This window comes from Python bivittatus, unplaced genomic scaffold (genome assembly GCF_059951505.1).
Source record: "Python bivittatus isolate LINGU-HERP-01145 unplaced genomic scaffold, Pbiv_v1 ctg000350_np1212, whole genome shotgun sequence".
Classification (NCBI taxonomy): Eukaryota; Metazoa; Chordata; class Lepidosauria; order Squamata; family Pythonidae; genus Python; species Python bivittatus.
In genome coordinates this window covers 32,447,382-32,468,318 of record NW_028277074.1, presented here as the reverse complement: position 1 = coordinate 32,468,318, position 20,937 = coordinate 32,447,382, and the positions used below count along the sequence as shown (strand labels likewise).

The window sequence follows — 20,937 nt, the reverse complement described above, 5'->3', positions numbered from 1 at the left end:
TATATGTTCCATACAGTTGTTAAAAATGATAAGAAATAGCTCTATATTCTGTGGAAGCCACATGACTCAAAAGATATCTTAGCCATTCAAAATAACAGCATTAAATTTACGTGGGTTAAATTACTGGATGATAGAATTTCCTAAATTCAGAATAGACAGTCCTTTAGTATACATTCTCCATATATACACAATGTATGCATATATCAAAGAGGGGCTAAAAAAGCCAAACACCACACTGGATTACAGAGAGGAATAGGATAGAATAGAGCACCACTTTTTAATATTTTGGGGTGGTTTTTCATCCAAATGGATCTGGAATACACATAACAATTATTTCTCCCAGTTGCCCTCAAGATCATTGACCACTATCAAGTACTTCTTTTTTTTACTAAAGAAGCAGAACCAATACCTGCAGCACTAAATTCTTTGAGGCTAAAACTCCAGTCCAAATACTAAATAGTGCACAATATGCTGAGAATTAGCATATTAAAGCCAGTACAAATCAAATTAGGAGGAAAATAAATGCCCTGCTCAGATTGGATTTGGGGATGCCTAAAACTGAGATACAACTGTAGAGGCTAATTCCTGGCTGAAGATCCAGATTTTCCTGAGAAGTTTATTGCCTCTAGTTTTTGATGATGATTATGGTTCAAACTGGAAAGTTACAGTAGAACAAATAGTAGGATTGTATAGATTATCAGCAGCACATTTTAATGTCTTTGCGGTATGAACTAGCTGAACAAACATTCTCTTGAAGATCAAATGATATGGAGCATCACACTGAAGTCAACAGGTTGTCACAGAGGAAAATAATCCTTTGGGTTATAAAGGGTTCTTGGGAACCTGCAAAATATTGAAACCTTTTCCAAACTAATGAAAGGGCCAGGCCCAACATTCTTCCCTCTATGCTTCTGTATTCTAAACTCCTCTAGCAGAGCACACCTAGTCATGTGGATCTATGGAAATGAAACTATTCACTGTGTGCCACTATACTGTATTATCAATTCCGATAGAATATTCTATAGGGATATCCAGAATAAGTATATATTACCTTTGCTGTGTCAATACCAAGGAAGAATGAATAATTATTGTGTGAACTTCATTCTCTCATATGAAACTAACACCCATACAGGAGCTAAATTTTGTGTGGCCACAATGAAGATGATGCAACAGCTGATCCAAAGCTGAGTATTTGTTTTTCCTTTTTTGTTATGTTTTTATGTAATGTGCTGATTGATGATCAAAATAAAATTGTTCATCAAGGAAAAGTGTTGTAATAAATACGGCATTATACAGAAAACACATTTTCAAGAAAAAGATCAGCAATCTGATGTTTAAATGGGATGGAGCAAACTTGTGTTCAGAAAAAACCTTATAAATGTAAGAACTCAAAACAGATTTGTGTATCTCTGTGAGCTATCTTCAACACTATTATAAACATTATGACATTTTTGACTTGAGAATGCATAATATACCATCAGTTCCCTCTTTAACCATTTGCCTTTTCATCCAATTATTTCCCACTTTTTGTTCTATTTTTCCCAAAGGATTGAGGAATTTTTTTTTTTTTTTTTACTCATCACTCCTTCCTGTGTAGGTTTTGTGCACACATAAAAACAGATACACAAACTTCTATAATTAGCAGTGAAGGAAGAAACCAACAGCCCACACATTTTTTCCAGTCTCATTCAAATGTCAAATGTTCTTCCACCTTTCCAAAGGAATAGGAACTGACAGGAATTTGTCAGCTTCTCTAAAATATAGAATACAAACTCCAGACATTATAAGACTATGTAATCTTAATACTATCTTCTGTACATGGTACGTCTACAAAGATAATGACAAGAGAAGAGTTGATCTTATATACAAAGAGTATGAAAGTACATAAGGACCAAATTAAAACCATGGAAGGATATCAACATAATCCTTTTTATTTGACCCCAGCTGAAGTCTCCCCATCTATTATTAGTATTACAGCACTTTTCTCTAATTAAGGCAAAGAAAAATAAGTACTCATTTAAATATTTAAATATTTTTGAGCCCAATTCTCTAGGAACTTTTTGAAAGGAATGTAAGATTTCCTGTTCAATCAATTATTGCCAGAGCTACTACTGATTTATTTGTGTAATGCATACAAATGACTATCTGCTAAGTTTTTTTTAATGTATATGAATATACTGTATGTTGAAAGTATTCCAGACATTTTAACATGTACTAAACTGTTAATATCCTTTTCTTTTTCTCCTTTGTTCCATTTCTAACAGGAAAATAAATGACACATTCTATACTGCAAGCAGAAAAAAATTATTTCAAATAGAACTCAGTCATATGCTTATACACAGAATTAGAAATCTGGACAACAAATATAGATTAAGGAATTGTCAAATAGCATCTCAAGTGTCTCTGCTAAATAATTAAATAAAGTGTCAACATGTTTAAAAAGTGTAAGGTGACTTTCTGTGTAAAGGTAATAATAATTTACTTCTGAATAAAAATATAAATATCTTCTAATCAAATAAACGTACAGTAAACTTTTCCTACAAGAAAAGGAGTACAGCTTAACTATTTTGCAAGTGTATTTCCTACCATATTCTTGTTTTATTTAATCAATAACAATACCAAAAGTCTGATTTTCATGAATTAAATAAGATTTAAAACAGATCTTAAATCACATGAAAAGGAGACTAGCATAACACATCTGTATATGTATATTGATCAAATCAAAAATACATAAAAGCAGCTGTAGAGTTCAGTGCAAGTTATTAATAAGTTATTTGTTAGCTCTGAAACACAGAAGGAACTGCTTTCCATTTTAAGACTCCAGTGAAAACTCTCTTACTTTTAACACATTATTTCTATGCTGAGATATAGACCACCGAAAGCCCTTGTTGCCAAACATCTTGTGATCTACATTATGCAAGTTACAATATAGTTGTACACATAAAGCAAGAAAGGTTTGTTTTCTTAAAAGACATACCTCTTCTCCCATTGTGAAGTAAAGCTGCCTTAAAAAGGTTTAGAAGCAGCATCAAGAGCCCTCCCACTTCCTTGTAAACGTTGAGCTCTCTGAGAAACCAAGCCTAAAACTGAGTCATACTTTAACACTAATACTAGCTATGAGGAAAGACTGCATTTGTTTATTGCACAGGAAACTGGAACTCCTTGCAGCTTGGGCTACAGCGGCATTTTTCCCCTCCCTTGAAAAGAGAGAAAACTGGCTTCTTCTGATCAAACACAAAGCAAAGCAAAGAACAACAACATTGCCATAGGAAAGTGCAACTTTTCTGAAAAACCCAGGAAACAAGTCAGAAATGTATAAGGTAATAAGACAGAGAGAGACAGGTGATTTTTTAAAAAAAAGATATTTCTTTCCTAACTATAGGAAATTATTCTGCACTATTTGTATTAAAAGATTTAATTAAGTAAAATATATTGCATATTAATCACAGAAATATTTATACAATTTATATATTGTAGAAGTAGTGCTACAGTATCATAAAAAGCCAATGTTTGTGAAGAATATCCTGGTCAAAAACAATCAGACACTGTTAATGTAAACAGCCTCACAACATCTTTGTATGATAGGAAGGGAAGCATGAAAAACTTAATAAGCAGAAATAATTATGATATGGAATGCTGTTTCACAAACACACATACCAGTGTGAAAATGCTCAGCTTAAACCACGCAGTTGAACAGGTTCAGATTTGACTAATACAATGCCACCCACACTGAATAACCAAACCCAGTATCCTACAAGATGAGTTTCAGTGCAAGCCATTGATGGAAAGCACTGTTTGTAACAATATAGACTTCCAGTTTTCTAACAGTTTGACAACGAAAATGTGCTTACAAAATGGTGTCAGGATACCAGTAAACAGAGCACTGGCCTTGGACCTGGCATATCTCAATTCAGATCTACCCAGAAAAGTTATTAGTCAGAGGGATACAGAAATGCATCAGCTACTGTTGCAAGTTTAAGTAACATTGGAATAATGGCAAATATGGCCATCGTTTATTGAAATTACATGCACATAAAATGCTCACGGTTTGACAGATTAAATTAGTCAAGGAATTTTAGTAACCATAAAACTATGAATCAGATATTCCACCCACAGGGTTCCTGTATGTTCATTTGGAAACATTCTTAGTTTCCTGCTTATTGATTATGTATGTAGTTGGTTCCATCACGAACTGCGCTTCACCTCATTACGACCCATTTTGTAACTAATCTTTCAAGGTAAGGTATCTACCCACAGTTCATACACTATTTTTGAAGAAAAACACAAACATTCTTTCTCTTTAAAAAGAAATTCCTGAAAGTAGTAGACTATAGATTTCCCTGACTACTGCATGGGGACTGGAAGATGCTTTTCCTGTGCTAGGAAAAATATAATGGTCTGAAAGTACAGATACTCCCCAGTTTAAGAATGAGTTCCATTCCCAAGGTCAGTCTTTAAATCGAATTTGTATGTAAGCTGGAACGGTATTATTGTATAATACTATATAAGTAGTATTGTGTAATGAAGTCAAACCATTTAACTTGAAGTATTTAACTTGAATCACTGTGTATTTAACTAATTTTGCTACAATAGGTTCCGGTTGTTAACTATGGGTCGTCTGTAAACCTGGCATTCTTACTGTGGGGACTACCTGTATGCAAGTTTGCCTCATATTACTCTAATTCTTCTATATAACTTATATAAATGTAAACATGCACATAAAATATACACTTTCTCAGACATTTCACAATGAGAAATCTATTACATTTTTCCATGCTTAGAAGTAGAATGAATGAATAATCATCACTGATGAGCTTCTTCCAGGTGAAATAATAAAGCAACTGCAAATGTCCTTTAAAATTAACGATATGGATTTGTTTTTGCCCATAATTATCTGTATTAATCATACAGGGTTGCATTTCTACAAGTAAAGAACCATTAAACATCAGAGTTTATTTGCATAACAAATTAACTGTCCTATAAATATGGCATAGATATTAACAAAGCAGATAAGTATGTTTAGATACTCGTCCAATGAAAGTAAGATAGAGAAATAGCCTGTACCCTTTAAGAATTGTTGTTGTTGTTCAGTCGTTAAGTCGTGTCCGACTCTTCGTGACCCCATGAACCATATTGCGCCAGGCCTTCCTGTCCTTCACTGTCTCCCTGAGTTTGCTCAGTTTCATGCTCATTGCTTCAGTGATGCTATCTAACCATCCCATCCTCTGCCTTCCCCTTCTCCTTTTGCCTTCAATCTTTCCCATCATCAGGGTCTTTTCCAAAGAATCCTCTCTTCGCATTAGGTGACCAAAGTATCTGAGCTTGAGCTTCATTATCAATCCTTTCAATGCAGTCAGGATTGATTTCCTTTAGGATTGACTGGTTTGACCTCCTAGCAGTCCAAGGGACTCTTAAGAGTCTTCTCCAGCACCACAGTTCAAAGGCATCAATTCTTCACCCATTCCCATCCATTAAGAATTATAATTAGCATCTAATCAAGGTAGCATTATGGGAAGATTAGGCCCTACCAGTCTTCAATTCTTTGTTGGGCCATATGATCTATTTATAATCTGTCCAGTTTCTTGTGACCCTATTATAAACCTGAAGTATATGTAAATGCTCCTATTATATCATACTTCCCTAGATCAAGCAAGTTTGGGATGATAGATGTTGCAACTTAGCATATCTGTAAGGTGTTAGTTGTCAGAAAGCTGATAAAGACAGTCTTCTAAAGAATCTTAGGATGATTGCTTATACTAAGAACCAGTGTTTAAATAGAAATTGACTTTTAATAGAAAGACCATTTTTAAAGAAGGAACTATTATTTTTCTTTAGCAATATAGATTATTTCACACCCTGATATCCTCAAATGTGCTAGATCTTCAAATCCTGTAATTGATGTGGTTGAGCCCATATCTTGGTTATGTTGATGGTGTTGGATGTTTTATCTCAGCTCCTATATTTGTAATTTATTTTTTTATGTTGTTTTTATCTTGTTTCTATTCTCTGTTAGCCACCCAGAATCATACATTTGAGATGGATAGCCATATAAATTGAATACATAAATAAATAAATAAATAATAAACCAACTTGGGAATTGTCAGTTGTAGTCTTGAGACACCAGTTTGGGAAAATCTGTTGAAAAGTTTATTCATTTATAGTTGTGTTTATAACTATTCCATGTTCTTTTATACAAATCTATTACATATACAGTACAAAAAGAAAACTTAAACTATTTAGTGGTTTGGAAATCAGTTTTGCTCAAGTGGGTCCAAGGATTTCTTAGAAAGGAAAATTCTTGGAAGTGCTTCTTGTTTTCTAAGTGTCAACATCTTTTAAAGGTACATTCCTAGGATTAATTATGTTATAAATACAAAACAGACAATTTAGTGAAAATATCTGTTTTGTTTTCAAGAGAAAAATTCTAAATTAATATGTATTGTTTTTCTTTGCAATCTCTTCTGTACAGAATTTGATTTTATTCATCTCTTACTGAGATATGGAACTTACTTAATATTGTTCTTAGAAAACCTTCTAAACTTTAAAGCAGCAATAAGTAGCCTTAAGTATATATAAACTTGCAGAATTTAAACATAGCAAACAGTTTGTTTAAAAAAGGGTTGTGAAACTATAGTAAATATTGGACATTAATACAGATAATGGCTGAGTTAACTCCTAATTTGTTGAAGCCTGTTAAATAAAACAGGAGGACTAAAGACAATTCTTTTTTTTCTTTTTCTCACACCCCGCCAATTACAACGGTTTTATTTCATAAGTCTATCTTTCAAATAGAAATAAAGAGCCAGTTTGGTCTAGTAACCAGGCCAGGCCAGAAAGCAGGAGATTGTGAGTTCTAGTCCCACCTTAGGCATCAAACCCAGCTGGGTGACTTTGGGCCAGTCACTCTCTCTCAGCCCAACTCACCTCACAGGGATGTTGTTGTGGGGAAAATAGGAGGAGGAAGGAGTATTAGGTACATTTTCCGCCCTGGGTTATTTATAAAAATAATAAAGATGAGATTTTTTTTTTTAAAAAAATAGAAATTTCCAACAAATCATCCCAGAGTTCTCATTCATTTTTAGCTAGAGACTTTATGTTTGTGGATAAGTCTTGGATGCTGAATTTATGAGAAGAAGTGTTTTTTCTTATATTTTGTATACAACTTGTATTTTATGGAGTTTTGTATTTTTATCAATAAACAACCAGATGGTATATATTTTCTGGCTGAATTTCTTTGGAGAACAAGATATGGACATTGCAGTTTGCAAACCTATCATGCTGGTGTGTATTTTTTCCCTGGCAAAAGTTTTTCTGGGAGAACTGCTGTACTCTGCTCAACAGGTTATGGACCCAGAGAACCCAGCACCCAGAACCAGGACCCAGGCTTGAGGTCCCAGAGTGCCCACAGCTTCCAGGCATGAGGTTCCAGGACTGCTGTTCAAGGACTGTGCCCCGGACAGAGGCCAGGAGTGATGCAAGCCAGGACTGAGATTCCTGAGTGAAGGGTGATTTATGGATTTATTACCCTGCATGTGAACGGTTCGTTTGAAGTTTGGATTTTTTCTTTGTGTCTGAGTGCCTGTTATAATCGTGAAACATGGCGCTGGCACCTACAGCGGCAGTGAGCCTTCCGTTTGAAAGATTGAATCCAAAGAATTACCAGACATGGAGTATAAAGATGAAATCTTTCTTCATGAAAGAGGGGCTCTGGCGTTTTGTAAACAACCTTCCTCCACCCGTGCCTACAGATGCTGAGCAAGTCTTGTTGGACCGGGCGTATGGTCATTTGATATCGGGACTTGAGTCTTCAGAACTAGTGCATGTTCGTGATTTGGAAACTGCTAACGGATGCTGGGTGGCTTTGCGTAACATCTATGCAAGACAGACTTCTGTTGTGCAGAGTGATAATCACAAACACTCCTGTTTGTGCAGAGCGCAGCAGAAACTCCAGGAAAATATTAGCCATGAAAGCAAACACATTGCAATGTCCATTTCTTGTTTCCCAAAGAAATCCAGTCAGAAAATATATACTAACTGGTGTTTATTGATAAAAATGCAAAAACTCCATAAAATACAAATATCATACAAAATATAAAGAAAAACACATCTTCTCATTATATTGTAGCATCCAAGACTTATTAGCAACACAAGCTTAACAAAATCTCTAGCTACAAACTCTTAGAGAAGAGGTACACTACTTGGTAATTTGTTACAACTACGTAGCCCATAAAATTTACATAGTGGCTAACACTAAAACAACTAACAACTACTCTGAGAGGCTGCACATTTTCCTCTCCTTGTATTATAGCTCTATGCCACCCCCACTGGGTAACTAGCATACACATGCCAATAGGTGGCAGTAAATAGCACAATACACAACACACAATAACAGGTGTTTTTCACATGATCTCTGTAGCCAAAATATTATTTGTTATTGTTGTAAAGATAACGGGATGAATCCTTTCCCATGAGAATGAAAATCCTGACAACTTCAGCTACCATCGTACGTTTGTCAAAGCAGTTGTATAACCTTAAACTGGAGCAAGGAGCTAATGTGATTGAGCACCTGCATAAGATGAAGACTTTGTTTGCTGAGCTATAGGCATGAGGCAGATTGCAATATGCAACTTCCGGAGCAACAAAAGGCATGTATAATTCTTTCGAGTCTTGATGATTCATTTGAGATGCTTGTAGAAGCTGTACAAGCACTACCACCTGCCGATCTGACCGTCGACTATCTAACCAACAGATTGCAAGAGATTCAATGCTCGAGAGATTTACAGATAACAGATATCAAGAAACTTGATAACGTAAAGCAGCGCCCTTCTACTGGCACAGAGACTGCGTGCATGGTAAGGAAATGCTTTCGTTGTCAGTCTACCAAGCATCTTCTAAAAGACTGTCCTATGAAAAATCAGCCTACTGAGAGTTCCAGAAGGTTCATCCGTCGTGGAAAGGGACAATTTATCAAACAAAAAGCGAGTATTAGACTGATGTCTGCTTTGATTTCTAACAGAGACAAACATTGTGCTGATAAGTGGTTACTGGACTCTGCTTGCAGTGAAATCATTGTGAACAATGAGCAGTTATTACTAACTAAATGCAAGCCTAAAATTCAACAAGTTAACTTGGCTGATGGTCCTATAGCTAAAGTGACCCTGCAAGGTAAAGTGTTCATTCCTTGTTTGGGGGAAGTGATTTCTGATGTACTCTGTGTTCCTACACTTGATTTTTCCCTTCTCAGTGTCCCTATATTAATTAGCATTGGGTATACTGTTACGTTCCAAGGTTCTGAATGCTATGTAATCAAAGAGGGGACAGAGTGTGCTAGAGGGAATTTGGTTAATCATTTGTATGAAATGCTTCCTAAACAAGATGTGTTAATTGGAAGTTGTGCTGGTAATGTGCCTTTACATGATGAATGTATTCATTATTATCACAGAGTGCTTGGTCATCCTGGATGGAAATGTTTGTCAAAAAAGGCAAAAGTGTATCCAGACTTGAGATTCAAGAAGTGTGCAAAGTTTCTTGATTGTACTGTGTGTAAGCTATCTAAGATAAAATCTGCCCCTGTTCCTAGGGAGAGTAGCAGAATTTCCAAGAGGCCATTTGCCCTTGTGCATGCTGATTTAGCTGGTCTGTTTACTCCAAGTGAAGGTGTAGCAAGATTTATGTTTGTTTTGGTGGATGATAAAACACGTTTCACGTTTTGTTATTTGCTTAAACAGAAATCTGAAGCTTTCTCTCGTTTCAAAGAGTTTGTGGCTTTTGTTGAGAGAAAACATGGGCATAAAGTAGGGAGTTTGCAGACGGACAGAGGGGGCGAATTTATGTGCAATGAGTTCCAAAACTGGTTACGTAAAAAAGGCATTTTTCATAGATTAACAAATGTTGGCATGTCTGCAGAAAACGGAATCGCTGAATGCAAGGTGGGTGTTCTGAAAGTGTTAAAAGATAGTTTGCTGCAGGATGCACAAGTGCCATCCCACTTTTGGGGTGAGGCAATGTTAACAGCAGAGTTTCTCACTAATAGACAATTAGTGAATTCAGCTGTGAATGAAGTTCCTTATTTTTTGCTGTATGGTAAATATCCGTGCTTAAAGCATTTGCGTACATTTGGTACTTTTGCTTATGTACAAATTCCTCAGTCTCAAAGAAGAAAAAAACCAACCAAAAACACAGTGTTTGAGATTTGTTGGTTATTCATCTGAACCTAAAGCTTATAGATTTTCATTGGGTGGTGGACAAGTGGTTATCTCTAGAAATGTCAGAATTGAAGAGCCTTCCGAATGGCAAAGGCTTCATGCAAATTCAGAGGTTGTTTTGCAGTCACACATAGAGTTAGCTAGAGAGCAAACAGCACCTGCTGCACCCCCACTCTCCGCAGATTAAACAAGAAGCGGAGGAGTTGCCGGCTTTAGCTGAAGCTGAGCAATTACAGCAGGCAAAGGAGAAAACTGAAGAACAAGAAAAAAGTGTTTTTGAAATTCCATGTAGGTCAACCCGTGTAACAAAAGGGGTTCCGCCTGAAAGGTTCGTTGTTCAACAAGTCAGTGTGTGTCATATTACCTGCGAGCCACAGAATTTTAAAGAACTTTTAAGCTTACCTTTTGATGAGCAAGAGAAATGGAATGTTGCTATGGATACTGAGTTCAATGCATTAGTAAAACAGAACGTTTTTGAGATTGTTGATTTACCTGCATCAGAAAAAGCCATAGGTTCCAGATGGGTGTTTAGAAAGAAGCTTTTACCTGATGATACTGTTCCGTATAAAGCTAGACTGGTGGCACAAGGTTATTCACAAGAACAGTTTGTGAATTATAATCTTACATATGTACCTACAGTTAGGCCTGAGTCATTGCATGTAATGTTGGCCTTAGCTGCACAAAGAAACATGGTTGTTCATCATTTTGATGTGGATACAGCTTATTTAAATGCTGAACTTCCTGAAGTTGTTTACATGAAACAAGCGCCAGGATAGTCATGTGGAGATTCCCAGAAAGTTTACAGGTTGCGTAAAGCACTGTATGGATTGAAACAAGCTGGGAGATGTTGGCATCAATGTTTAGATAAAGCTTTATTGGAAATTGGTTTCAAGAAATCATTAGCTGATTCATGTGTGTACACCAGAGGAACTGGGGAAGACTATACAGTACTTCTCACTTATGTTGATGATTTTTGTCTTTACACTGGTTCTTTAAACTTGGTAAAAGAATTTGCCAAGCAAATGGAGAAATATTTTAAATTGAAGGATTTGGGTATGTTAAGATACTACCTTGGGATTGAAGTGCACAGAGCTGAAAATGGAGAAATCTATCTAAGTCAAAAGAAAAAGATAGAACATTTGCTAGCACAAATGGGAATGTCAGATGCAAAACCTGTAAAGACTCCAATTTTTTAAAACATGAGATATGTGAAAAGTTGTGTGAAAAACCTGAAGTGTACCATTCTGTGATAGGTTCAATCCTTCACCTAGCACAATGGACACGTCCTGATTTATCTTATGCTGTTGGAGTTTTGAGCCGTAAAGTGGCTAAACCAACTGAACATGACTGGCAAGGATTAAAAAGGTTAATGAGATATTTAAAAGATACAATAGACCTTTGTCTCAAAATGTCAACCAAAGGGCCTGAAAAGCCTGTAATTTTTGTTGACAGTTCATTTGCAGAAGAAGGTGACAGGAAGTCTATAACTGGGTTTGTTTGTAAATTTGGTGAATCCACAATTGCGTGGAAAGCAAAGAAACAAACTTCCATTCCCCTGTCCACAGCAGAAGCTGAATTCGCAGCTTTGTCAGAAACAGTTTGTGAGTTAAGATGGTTTCATCAATTATTCACTGATTTGGAAATAAAGGTGTCATTGCCTTATACAATGCATGAAGATTCCCAAGCCTGTATAGGGTTAGCTAAAATAGAAAACCTAAGAGCTCGTACAAAGTAAGTTGATGTAAAGTACAAAAATGTAAGACAAGCTATGTTAGAAAATTTCATTGATCTTGTGTATTGTGTATCCGAATCAAATCTTGCAGATGTATTTACAAAGCATTGCCTATTGTACAACATGAAACAATGTTAACTAGACTTGGATTTGAACAAATGTAATTGTTTCTGTATTGTTGTAACCATTTGCCTGTACTACCCTGTAACGTGTATTGTGTGTCGAAAATGGACTGAGAGGGGTGTCAGGATTTTCTCATGGGAAGAAATTCATCCTGTTATCTGTACAACATATTATGTCTAGCTTATGTAGCTTATGTAAACAAAACAACTTGTGACTTGTGTGTTGTGCACGTATACTGCTATTTACTGCCACCTATTGGCGTGTGTATGCTAGTTACCCAGTGGGGGGTATGGAGTGACAATATAACTGGAGCATTGTATGGCCAGCCCGGCAGTTGCAGTTGTAGTAGAGCGTTAGCCACTATGTAGGTATGTAAGTTTTATAGGTTATGTAGTTGTAACAAATAACCAAGTAGTGTACCTCTTCTCTGAGAGTTTTTGGCTAGAGACTTTATGTTTATGGATAAGTCTTGGATGCTGAATTTATGAGAAGAAGTGTTTTTTCTTATATTTTGTATATAACTTGTATTTTATGGAGTTTTGTATTTTTATCAATAAACAACCAGATAGTATATATTTTCTGGCTGAGTTTCTTTGGAGAACAAGATATGGACATTACAGTTTGCAAACCTATCATGCTGGTGTGTATTTTTTCCCTGGCAAAAGTTTTTCTGGAAGAACTGCTGTACTCTGCTCAACAACCTGCACTATGCTGATGACATTACTCTGATAGCTGAAAATGCAAATGATTTCCTAGTAATGAAAGTCAAGGAGCACCGTGACTTCTGGGTGGAAATATGGCAGACTAGCACATCTCCGCAAAACAGCAGGGATGACGCAGAGGCAAAGACTGACAGCCGGGCGATATGCCTGAGCTAATGAAGCTTCTCCAGACAAGGAGAAGCCATGAGTTTGCCCACATGAACTCCAGGGGGGCAGCTCCTCACGAAGAAGCCCGCAGGGTCCAAAGGGACCCTGCAGACAACCTGCAAGTAAAGTGCTAGGAGCCACAGAAGATGACACCATGCTCACAGCTTTGCATGAAGCCCATTTAAAGGACACCGGGTCTGCTTCATTCACTTTCTAAAACATGTTTAAATGGATCAAATTTAAAGTATAAAGAGACCTTCAGAGCAGCAGAGCACCTAAAGCCACCTGGGTGAGTATCCCTTTGATCCGGGAAAGATTAAAGTAAAAAGGAAGGAACCAGTTACAAAGATTTAAAAATAATTAAATTCAAAACGCTTGCCAGGATTTTGGAATGAGAAAGTTAAAAAACAGACTAAAGGGACAGTTAAATTTGGAATATTGCCTCATTTAAAGTATTTTTTGAATTAAATAAACAGATAATATATATCTCTGCGGGAAAGAAAGTTTTAATTTGTTAAGGAAACTGGCTGACTGTATTAAAGAGATAAGCAGAAAAAGAAGGGAAACATGAAATTCTGAGTAGATCATGTGATTACAGAAATATGGAGTGCTGAAAGGGACTAAAGTGTTATGGGCATGGAAAAAAGAAAAGCCTCTCTTATTTTTTACTCCCCTTTTATGGATTACAAATTTGAAATAAAAATGGTTATTACTAAAGGGAGTGGAAGTTATAGAAGGGAGGAGAGATTTATTGGACCACTCCTAAAAATATATTTGTTTATGACAGATACAGTCATAGAAGAGGATACTATTTCATTGACCAATAAAGATTATATATGTATAAAATGGAGATATATTGAAGTACCCACAATGAAAGATAAAATAACAAGAACTTTTGCAGAATATTGAACCTTTAATGGACTTTTTGCTGAAAATGGAAAGAGCTAAAATGATGGTTTTTACTTTGGATGACTGAAAAAGTGTTGAATAAGGGGGTGAAGGGATTATGGTTATGTTTAAGAGGGAGGAGGGATAATAATTTTGATTGTAACTGCTATAATGAAGGTTGGAAGTCACTTATCTTTTTTTCTTTCTTTTCCTGCGTTTTCCTGTATTGTTTCCTGTACTTTTTCTTTTTTTATTCTTCTTTCCTTCTTTTATATATTTCTTATTTTTCTTTTATTCAAGTAAAAATTCTCAATAAAAATTATTAATAAAAAAGAAAGAAGTCAAGGACCACAGTGAAAAACTGGGACTAAGTTTAAACATAAAGAATACCAGACTAATGGCAACAGATACAGCAACCAGCCTTGGAACTGAGAATGAATATACTGAAGTGGTGGATAGTTTCTGGTTTTTAGGACTATCAACAATAAAAGAACCAGCAGTCAAAAACACTCCGAGACTAGCACTTGCTAAAACAGCAATTAAGATCTTTTTGAAGCTGGACTTTGAAGAAACAGGATAGAAAGAGCTTTGACACTTTTGAACACTGATGTTGAAGAAGACTTCTAAAAATATCAAGGATAATGAAGAAAACAAACAAATGGATCATAATTATATTATGTGCACCTGTACAAAATGGCTTCCATAATGGGCATGGCAAATCACAAAATACCCATTTGTGAGAAGACAAACTGAGAGATTGTCTTTTCTGGGTAATTTATTTCTCTGAGCTATTTAAATCTGCCTTTTGTCCTGATTTTGAAATGGGGGTGGCTTTGGTTTCCCAGAAGCATTTGACACAGTGTGGCAACTCTTCTATGTGCCTAGTTGTAACGTGGAAGGCAGTGATGAAATGTCCAAATGCCTCTTAGCCCAAATGGGTCAAAAGATGGGTGGCAGCAATTCAGTGATCTATCTGGAAGTATGAAAAATCCAGAAAAACGATCAAGACAAATACCATTAGTATAGAATATCCTACTAATAGGAATGGCAGAAGGAATGGCAGTAAAAATTCTGTTAAATAAGTGTTTTGTAGTCATTTCTGAATTGGCACATCCCTTCCAGTAGCCACTCTGTGAAACCACATATCACTGGCCTCTTGTCCAGACTTTTGAATCCAGATGTTATATTTTAATTAATTAGGAATGTAGGTTTGCACAGCTGCTGTGAAACACATTATTCCCTTCAAAGTAATAGATACATTATAAGTAATATAAATAAAGCAAGAAAGCATCACAATGACCAAAGGACAGTCTAGCAAATCTCTGATACAACTCTGGGCTAATTAACATGTGAAAAATTCTTAAAATTTTGGAGTAAAATTCAGGACAATGGGCAAGGTACAAAAACTGCTGCTCTCTAATAAGGCTAAACTCAAAGGAGTATATAAAATAACTTGACAATGTGTGGACAATCACACTGGGTAAACTTTATACTTCAGAGAATGCACAAAAATGTATACTAGTCAGCTTTCACTGAACATGAGTTATAGGGGACAAATTATAAAAGAGACTGAAAATGCCAACATCCTGGTGCAATGTAACAGATATTTTCCTACAATTATTAAAAGCATTAGAAATCTGAAACTTCCATATAATTGAACAGGGAGAAACACTATTTGTACAGTGCTCAGGGGCTGTTTCTGGGCACTGTTGAATATGGTAATATATAATGACATGATGTTTGTACACAGTTCAGTTTCAAATTAGCTCTGAAGAAGCTTGCAGTATGGCCAGAAAAATGTCAGTGAACATTTACTGGCTCATGTAGCATTTACCCGAAGTCATTTCATCAATAATAATGTTCTTGTATATATATAAAAATCAATATTTGGAGACTGTGATCAAAGTTAGATCCTGACAATATAAAAATGATGCTGATGGGAAATGACAATGGTCCAAAAGGACATGACTTTCTGGAAACAAATGGGTTCATATTTCCACATCTAATTGTGTTAAAGTGCTATAGGCTACTGGATATAAGTTTATTTCTTAAGGAGACACTTGCTAAATATGAAGTTATCATGTGGTTTTGAGTAAGACTGATCCATACCTCTGTAATTTTCACACTTCACTGCTCTAATGTGCTATGTATGAGCTGCCGCTGAAGATGATAACATTGAAGGTGACATATCAGCTCGTGCAGAATGTATTAAGTGCAGATAGTATTTTATAGTTCAGTGCTTTAATACAAACCCCCAAACATGATTCCTCAAACATCTAGGATTTCATGTAACCTACTCCAATATAGATTAGAGAACCATCAGTCTACATTATTCAGATTCCCATGATGATTCAGTTTTTAAAAAATATGAATAAAAGGATAACTGCACCATATCCATTCCAACAGGAGTATGTGCTTAATCACAGATCCTTCCTCAAACAGAATGAACTGTTCCATTCATCCATTCACATTCTATGGGTGTTTTCTTCTCAAAGGGCATTTTATATTGCTTCTAATGTTACACAGTATCACTGCTTTTATCTACTAAACAGATAAAATATTCTTTTAGAATAGCTACAGAATTACTATTTAATATTCCATGAACAATAAGTTCTCATCAGTAAGGTTTAATCTCATTCCAACATAATAAATATATTAAATGCACACTACCCACAAATCTTAACAATCAAAATTTATAACTCACAAGAGAGGTACAGGTAGCCCTCGCTTAATGACCACAATAGGCCTGGAAAATTGATTAAGTGGGGCAGTCATTAAGTGAGTCACCATATGACAGGACCCAATTTTACGACCATTTTTACAATGGTTGTTAAACAAATCACATGGTCATTAAGTGAATCCAGCTTCCCCAATGGACTTTTTTTGCTGGAATTTACTTAACAACCACATGATTCACTTAACAACCACAGTGATTAGCTTAATGACCATCATAAAAAAGATCACAAATCACAATCACATGACCGCGGGGGTGTGTGTGTGATGGTCATAAGTGTGAGTACAGCTTGTAAAGCACTTTTTCCAAGGCCATCATAACTTTGGACGGTCATTAAACGAATGGTTGTTAAGGGAGAACTACCTGTAATTGCATTTGTCATTTCTTAGAAAGTAGTCCTTTAAAAAATTGAAATGAACACCTTCCTATAAATGTATCACTAGGTAGACAGAGTCAAAACTATTGGCCAATATACATTATCAGACTGTGTCAATAAAATTGACAATGCCAACTATGCCTTTAATAAAAAGTGAAAGATTTATACAATCTGAAAAGAATCCAGACTACCAAAAAAGAACAAGCAGATTCCACTGAAACTACTTTCAGAGATGGACAATATTAAAGCAAATATATAAATGGTACCACAGCGAGGCAAAAGTGGCCAAATGTCAGTTCAGATAATCCATCATCTTCATCATTTTCTATACCTAAGCCTTTCTCCAACTTCCAAATGTATTCCTTCTGACGATTGTCAGCTGGAACATAGATTTTGGAAGAAGCTTCTCAAGGGCATTTATGGGCAAGCTCTTTACATCCCCCCCTTCTTTGTTAAAACTATTTAGCATATTGCTCCTGTGGTTCAGGTGCCAAAATGATTTCTGTAAAGCTCTGTATGCGCCAGTGAGGAGGTACTAGGTCACATTACTGGCGAAGAGCCACACAAGTACCTCATAAATCACAGAGTATTTGCTGGAGGACAGAGGTAGAGAAGGAATTGTAAATGGATTGGAGTTGAAGGGGAAAAGAGCTGGAAAAAAGGATTTTGTTATGTTAAATATTAGCTTCCCATATTATACCTACTTTTGCACACTGCCTATATGAAATCCTATCTCATGCCATCTTTCTCCAAACAGCTGATAGCAGAACATTGTATTCTGCAGTTTCTCAAAAATTGATGGTAGATTTTCCTTCCTTAAATCAACTTCTTCAAAACCAAGCCCAGTCATTTCTCATCACTACTATAATGCCTAGTTCTATTTCTTGTTACATTTCAGATACGTTAATGTTATGCAATAGTGCAGCATAGGCTGCAAAAAGTACTATTTTTATTTATTTATATTTCAAGTTTGTCACCGCCCATCTTACTGCGGAGTGACTCTGGGCAGTTTACTATTTTACAAGTAATTATTACAGTATTATGATAAAGTTTAGCAGCAGGGTCTGCCATCTGGCATGATGTATACCTTAAGTTGGAAGGCTGAATTCAAAATAAATATCCAAACATTTTGGACATCATTCTGGAAGCAATGCCACAGATAGACCAATCCATTTATGGAGTCTGACACAAGCAGAAACTAATTCTATGACAGTTTTTGGATAGTCTAAGAGTTCCTATAATAATATTAAAACAATCCACAAGAAGATACTGAAGAATTCTCTCTCTGTTATAGAAAAGGAATAACTATGTATAGGAATGAATCACTGGTGTATCTTTCTAGGCAATTAGAAAGTTCAATAATATCAGTTAAGCAGTGTTCGTTTTCTTGACCTTGGCAGAACAGCTAATCTTGAGAGAGAAACACACAAGTCTGTACATATGTGATTAATTTATATGCCGTACCTTTTCAACTGGCAGAAAATCATTATCTACTTCTATTGACCTTGGACGTAGTTTTATGGGTTTGTCCTTGAAAATGTCACCAAATCCAATCCCCTTAATTTTCTTGGGCTGGATTGTTGCTGCTCCATTGGCTCCTTCTGATTTTGTGCTACTTGAGTCACCACCATCACTTTCTGAGCCTGTAGTATCCCTTAAACCTGGCAGAGGGAAGAAAGAAAAAGAAACCTGGCTCTTAAGATTATTTTTATAACAGCGCAATCAGCGAAATTAAAAAAATCCCGCATGCACCAGATTAATAGTATAATATTCTCTTATACCCACATTTAATTTAAAATGTTGTTCCAACAAAACTGACAGCAACCGCAATCAGCACCAGATTAAATATGCCTATGGAGAACATATGAGAAAAAGATATGCACACACATACAAGGGGAGGTAGAAGAGAAAGAATCTAATTTATATCCCTCAGATACTTTACAGTGTGGAATAGTAAGATTCTAGGTCTTTCACAGGATAGTAGGAGGTGGGCACAAACTGACTAGGATATTCCATAATTGTGATCTCACAACAAAAGGCCCTGTTCTTGGTGGCTGCACCTCAAAAGTGTGGGCACTCCAAAAGCATGGGCGTCTACAGGAGGCAGGAGGGCTTCAGTTAACATCTCAATATATGAATAAATTCACAAGTAGCCTTCATATGGTTAAAAGATAAACAATTAACCAACATAAACAGAAGTGAAGTTTTTCATACTATCAGAATTACAGTATCTTGTTCACATGTCATACTAGTTCTAGAAAATCCACAAAAAAGGCATTCATTTTTGAATAACCGTGCAATGAAAAGATGGATTTTTCATACATATATACATATACATATATACATACACGTACGTATGAAATGCTAAATCAGCTATGATTCTATCTAAAATATAGTTGAGCTAATCCACATATTGGATCTTTTAGCTGCATAATTCACAACAAACATACAATCAATGTGATAAATTATTTAAGAGAGATAGAAACATAAAATAGAAGTTAATCAAAAATGCAATCAAATTGACTGTATAACATTATCTTTGCCAACATATTGAATCAAATGTCTATCTGAGGCAGTCTTGTTGAAAAGCATATCCACATCCCTGCGCAGGAATAAAATATATCAAGCAGACAACCTGATTACTTTTACTAGCCTTGGTGAAAAAGACTATTCCATTTCTATTAACACAGAAGGTAAACTTGTTTTTCTTACAAAACACTGACCAATTTCACAAGAATAGATACCTTATTGTGATAGCTGCATAATTCTCTGAGCAAATACACTCAATATTTACATGATCTTGTCATAAGCATGGATTGGAAAACATAAAAAAATAAAGGAAATTTTTAATTTGTATAACAGTTTGAACCTCTGCTGTTCCTACTGTCCAAAAGTATTCAGGTCAAAACATCAAACCTGAATAAATTTGGAACACAAATGACAGTTTATTGAAGAACTTTTTTCAAGATCAAGGACATGGTTATGCATAGATTTTAAGCCATAGATAAGCAGAAATAATAATTTGATCTATGACTTCAGATAAGGGTAATGGAAATATTCAAATAGCTGTTCCAATGATAGTTATTAACAAAACATGGGTAAATTCCCTAATTTGTAGACATAAACAATATTGCCCAAAATTGCGGTATGAAACCTTTTTGAGCTTAATACATTTCAATCTCAAAATGAAGATTTTGAGTATTCGAGGCCTGAAATGAAATACATGTGTTGTTTTGGCTATAGAACATAACACTTTGAACAAAACTTGGAGTAGCATCATGAATGTTCTGGGATGGTTTCTTTAGGTGTTTTATTTTCTTTTTTTAATATTCTAGTTTATTCCCCTTGCCAATTTTTCTGTAGGTTGGATGACAGTTAGCAGTCAGCATGGGCTACTTCTCTACTTGCTCTTGTGGTCCTTCAATTAAATACAAGAGAGAAAGAGATTTGTTCTGTGTTCCAGCTGCATTAGAGTTTGGGAAAGAAGAAATCTCAGGTTGAAAGCAATACTTTGTCCACCACTGTGGAAGAAAATGCAAAGATGTTTTAGTCTCTGGGGTTGTGCAATAATAAATGTGCACTGGCTACAAGATACTGAGAGCCAGTTTGGTGTAGTGGTTAAGACATCAGGCTAGAAACTGGGATTTGTCCAGCCATGTATGTATTCGTAACTTGAGAGGCAGTCTGGTGTAGCAGTTGAGGCACTGGACTAGAAACTGGGAGACTGTGAGTTCTATTCACACCTTAGGCATGAAGGCAGCTGGGTGACCTTGGGCCAGTCACTCTCTCTCAGACCTAGGAAGGAGGCAATGGCAAACCACTTCTGAAATCTAGCTAAGAAAACTGCAGGGACTTGTCCAGGCAGTCACCAGGAGTCAACACTGATTCGAAGGAAAAGAAAAGAAAAGAAAAGAAAAGAAAAGAAAAGAAAAGAAAAGAAAAGGACTGCCTGTTCATCCCCTTCTCCTGGGAGAAATGATACATGGGCAGCTCTTACATACTGTACAGAC

General features: G+C 35.9%; 1 protein-coding gene across 4 annotated transcripts in view; it reads right to left on the bottom strand.

Annotated features, from left to right (window-relative positions):
• SH3KBP1 (SH3 domain containing kinase binding protein 1) overlaps positions 1–20,937 on the bottom strand; it is a 136,154-nt gene that overhangs the window by 44,491 nt on the left and 70,726 nt on the right. For 3 of the 4 annotated variants that reach the window (XM_088144857.1, XM_088144859.1, XM_088144858.1), the window contains one exon: positions 18,392–18,588. In XM_088144857.1, coding sequence (XP_088000983.1) covers positions 18,392–18,588 — 197 coding nt within the window. Of the gene's footprint in view, positions 1–2,977; positions 3,048–18,391; positions 18,589–20,937 lie in introns of those variants that run through there. The other variant, XM_088144860.1, reaches the window with a different exon arrangement.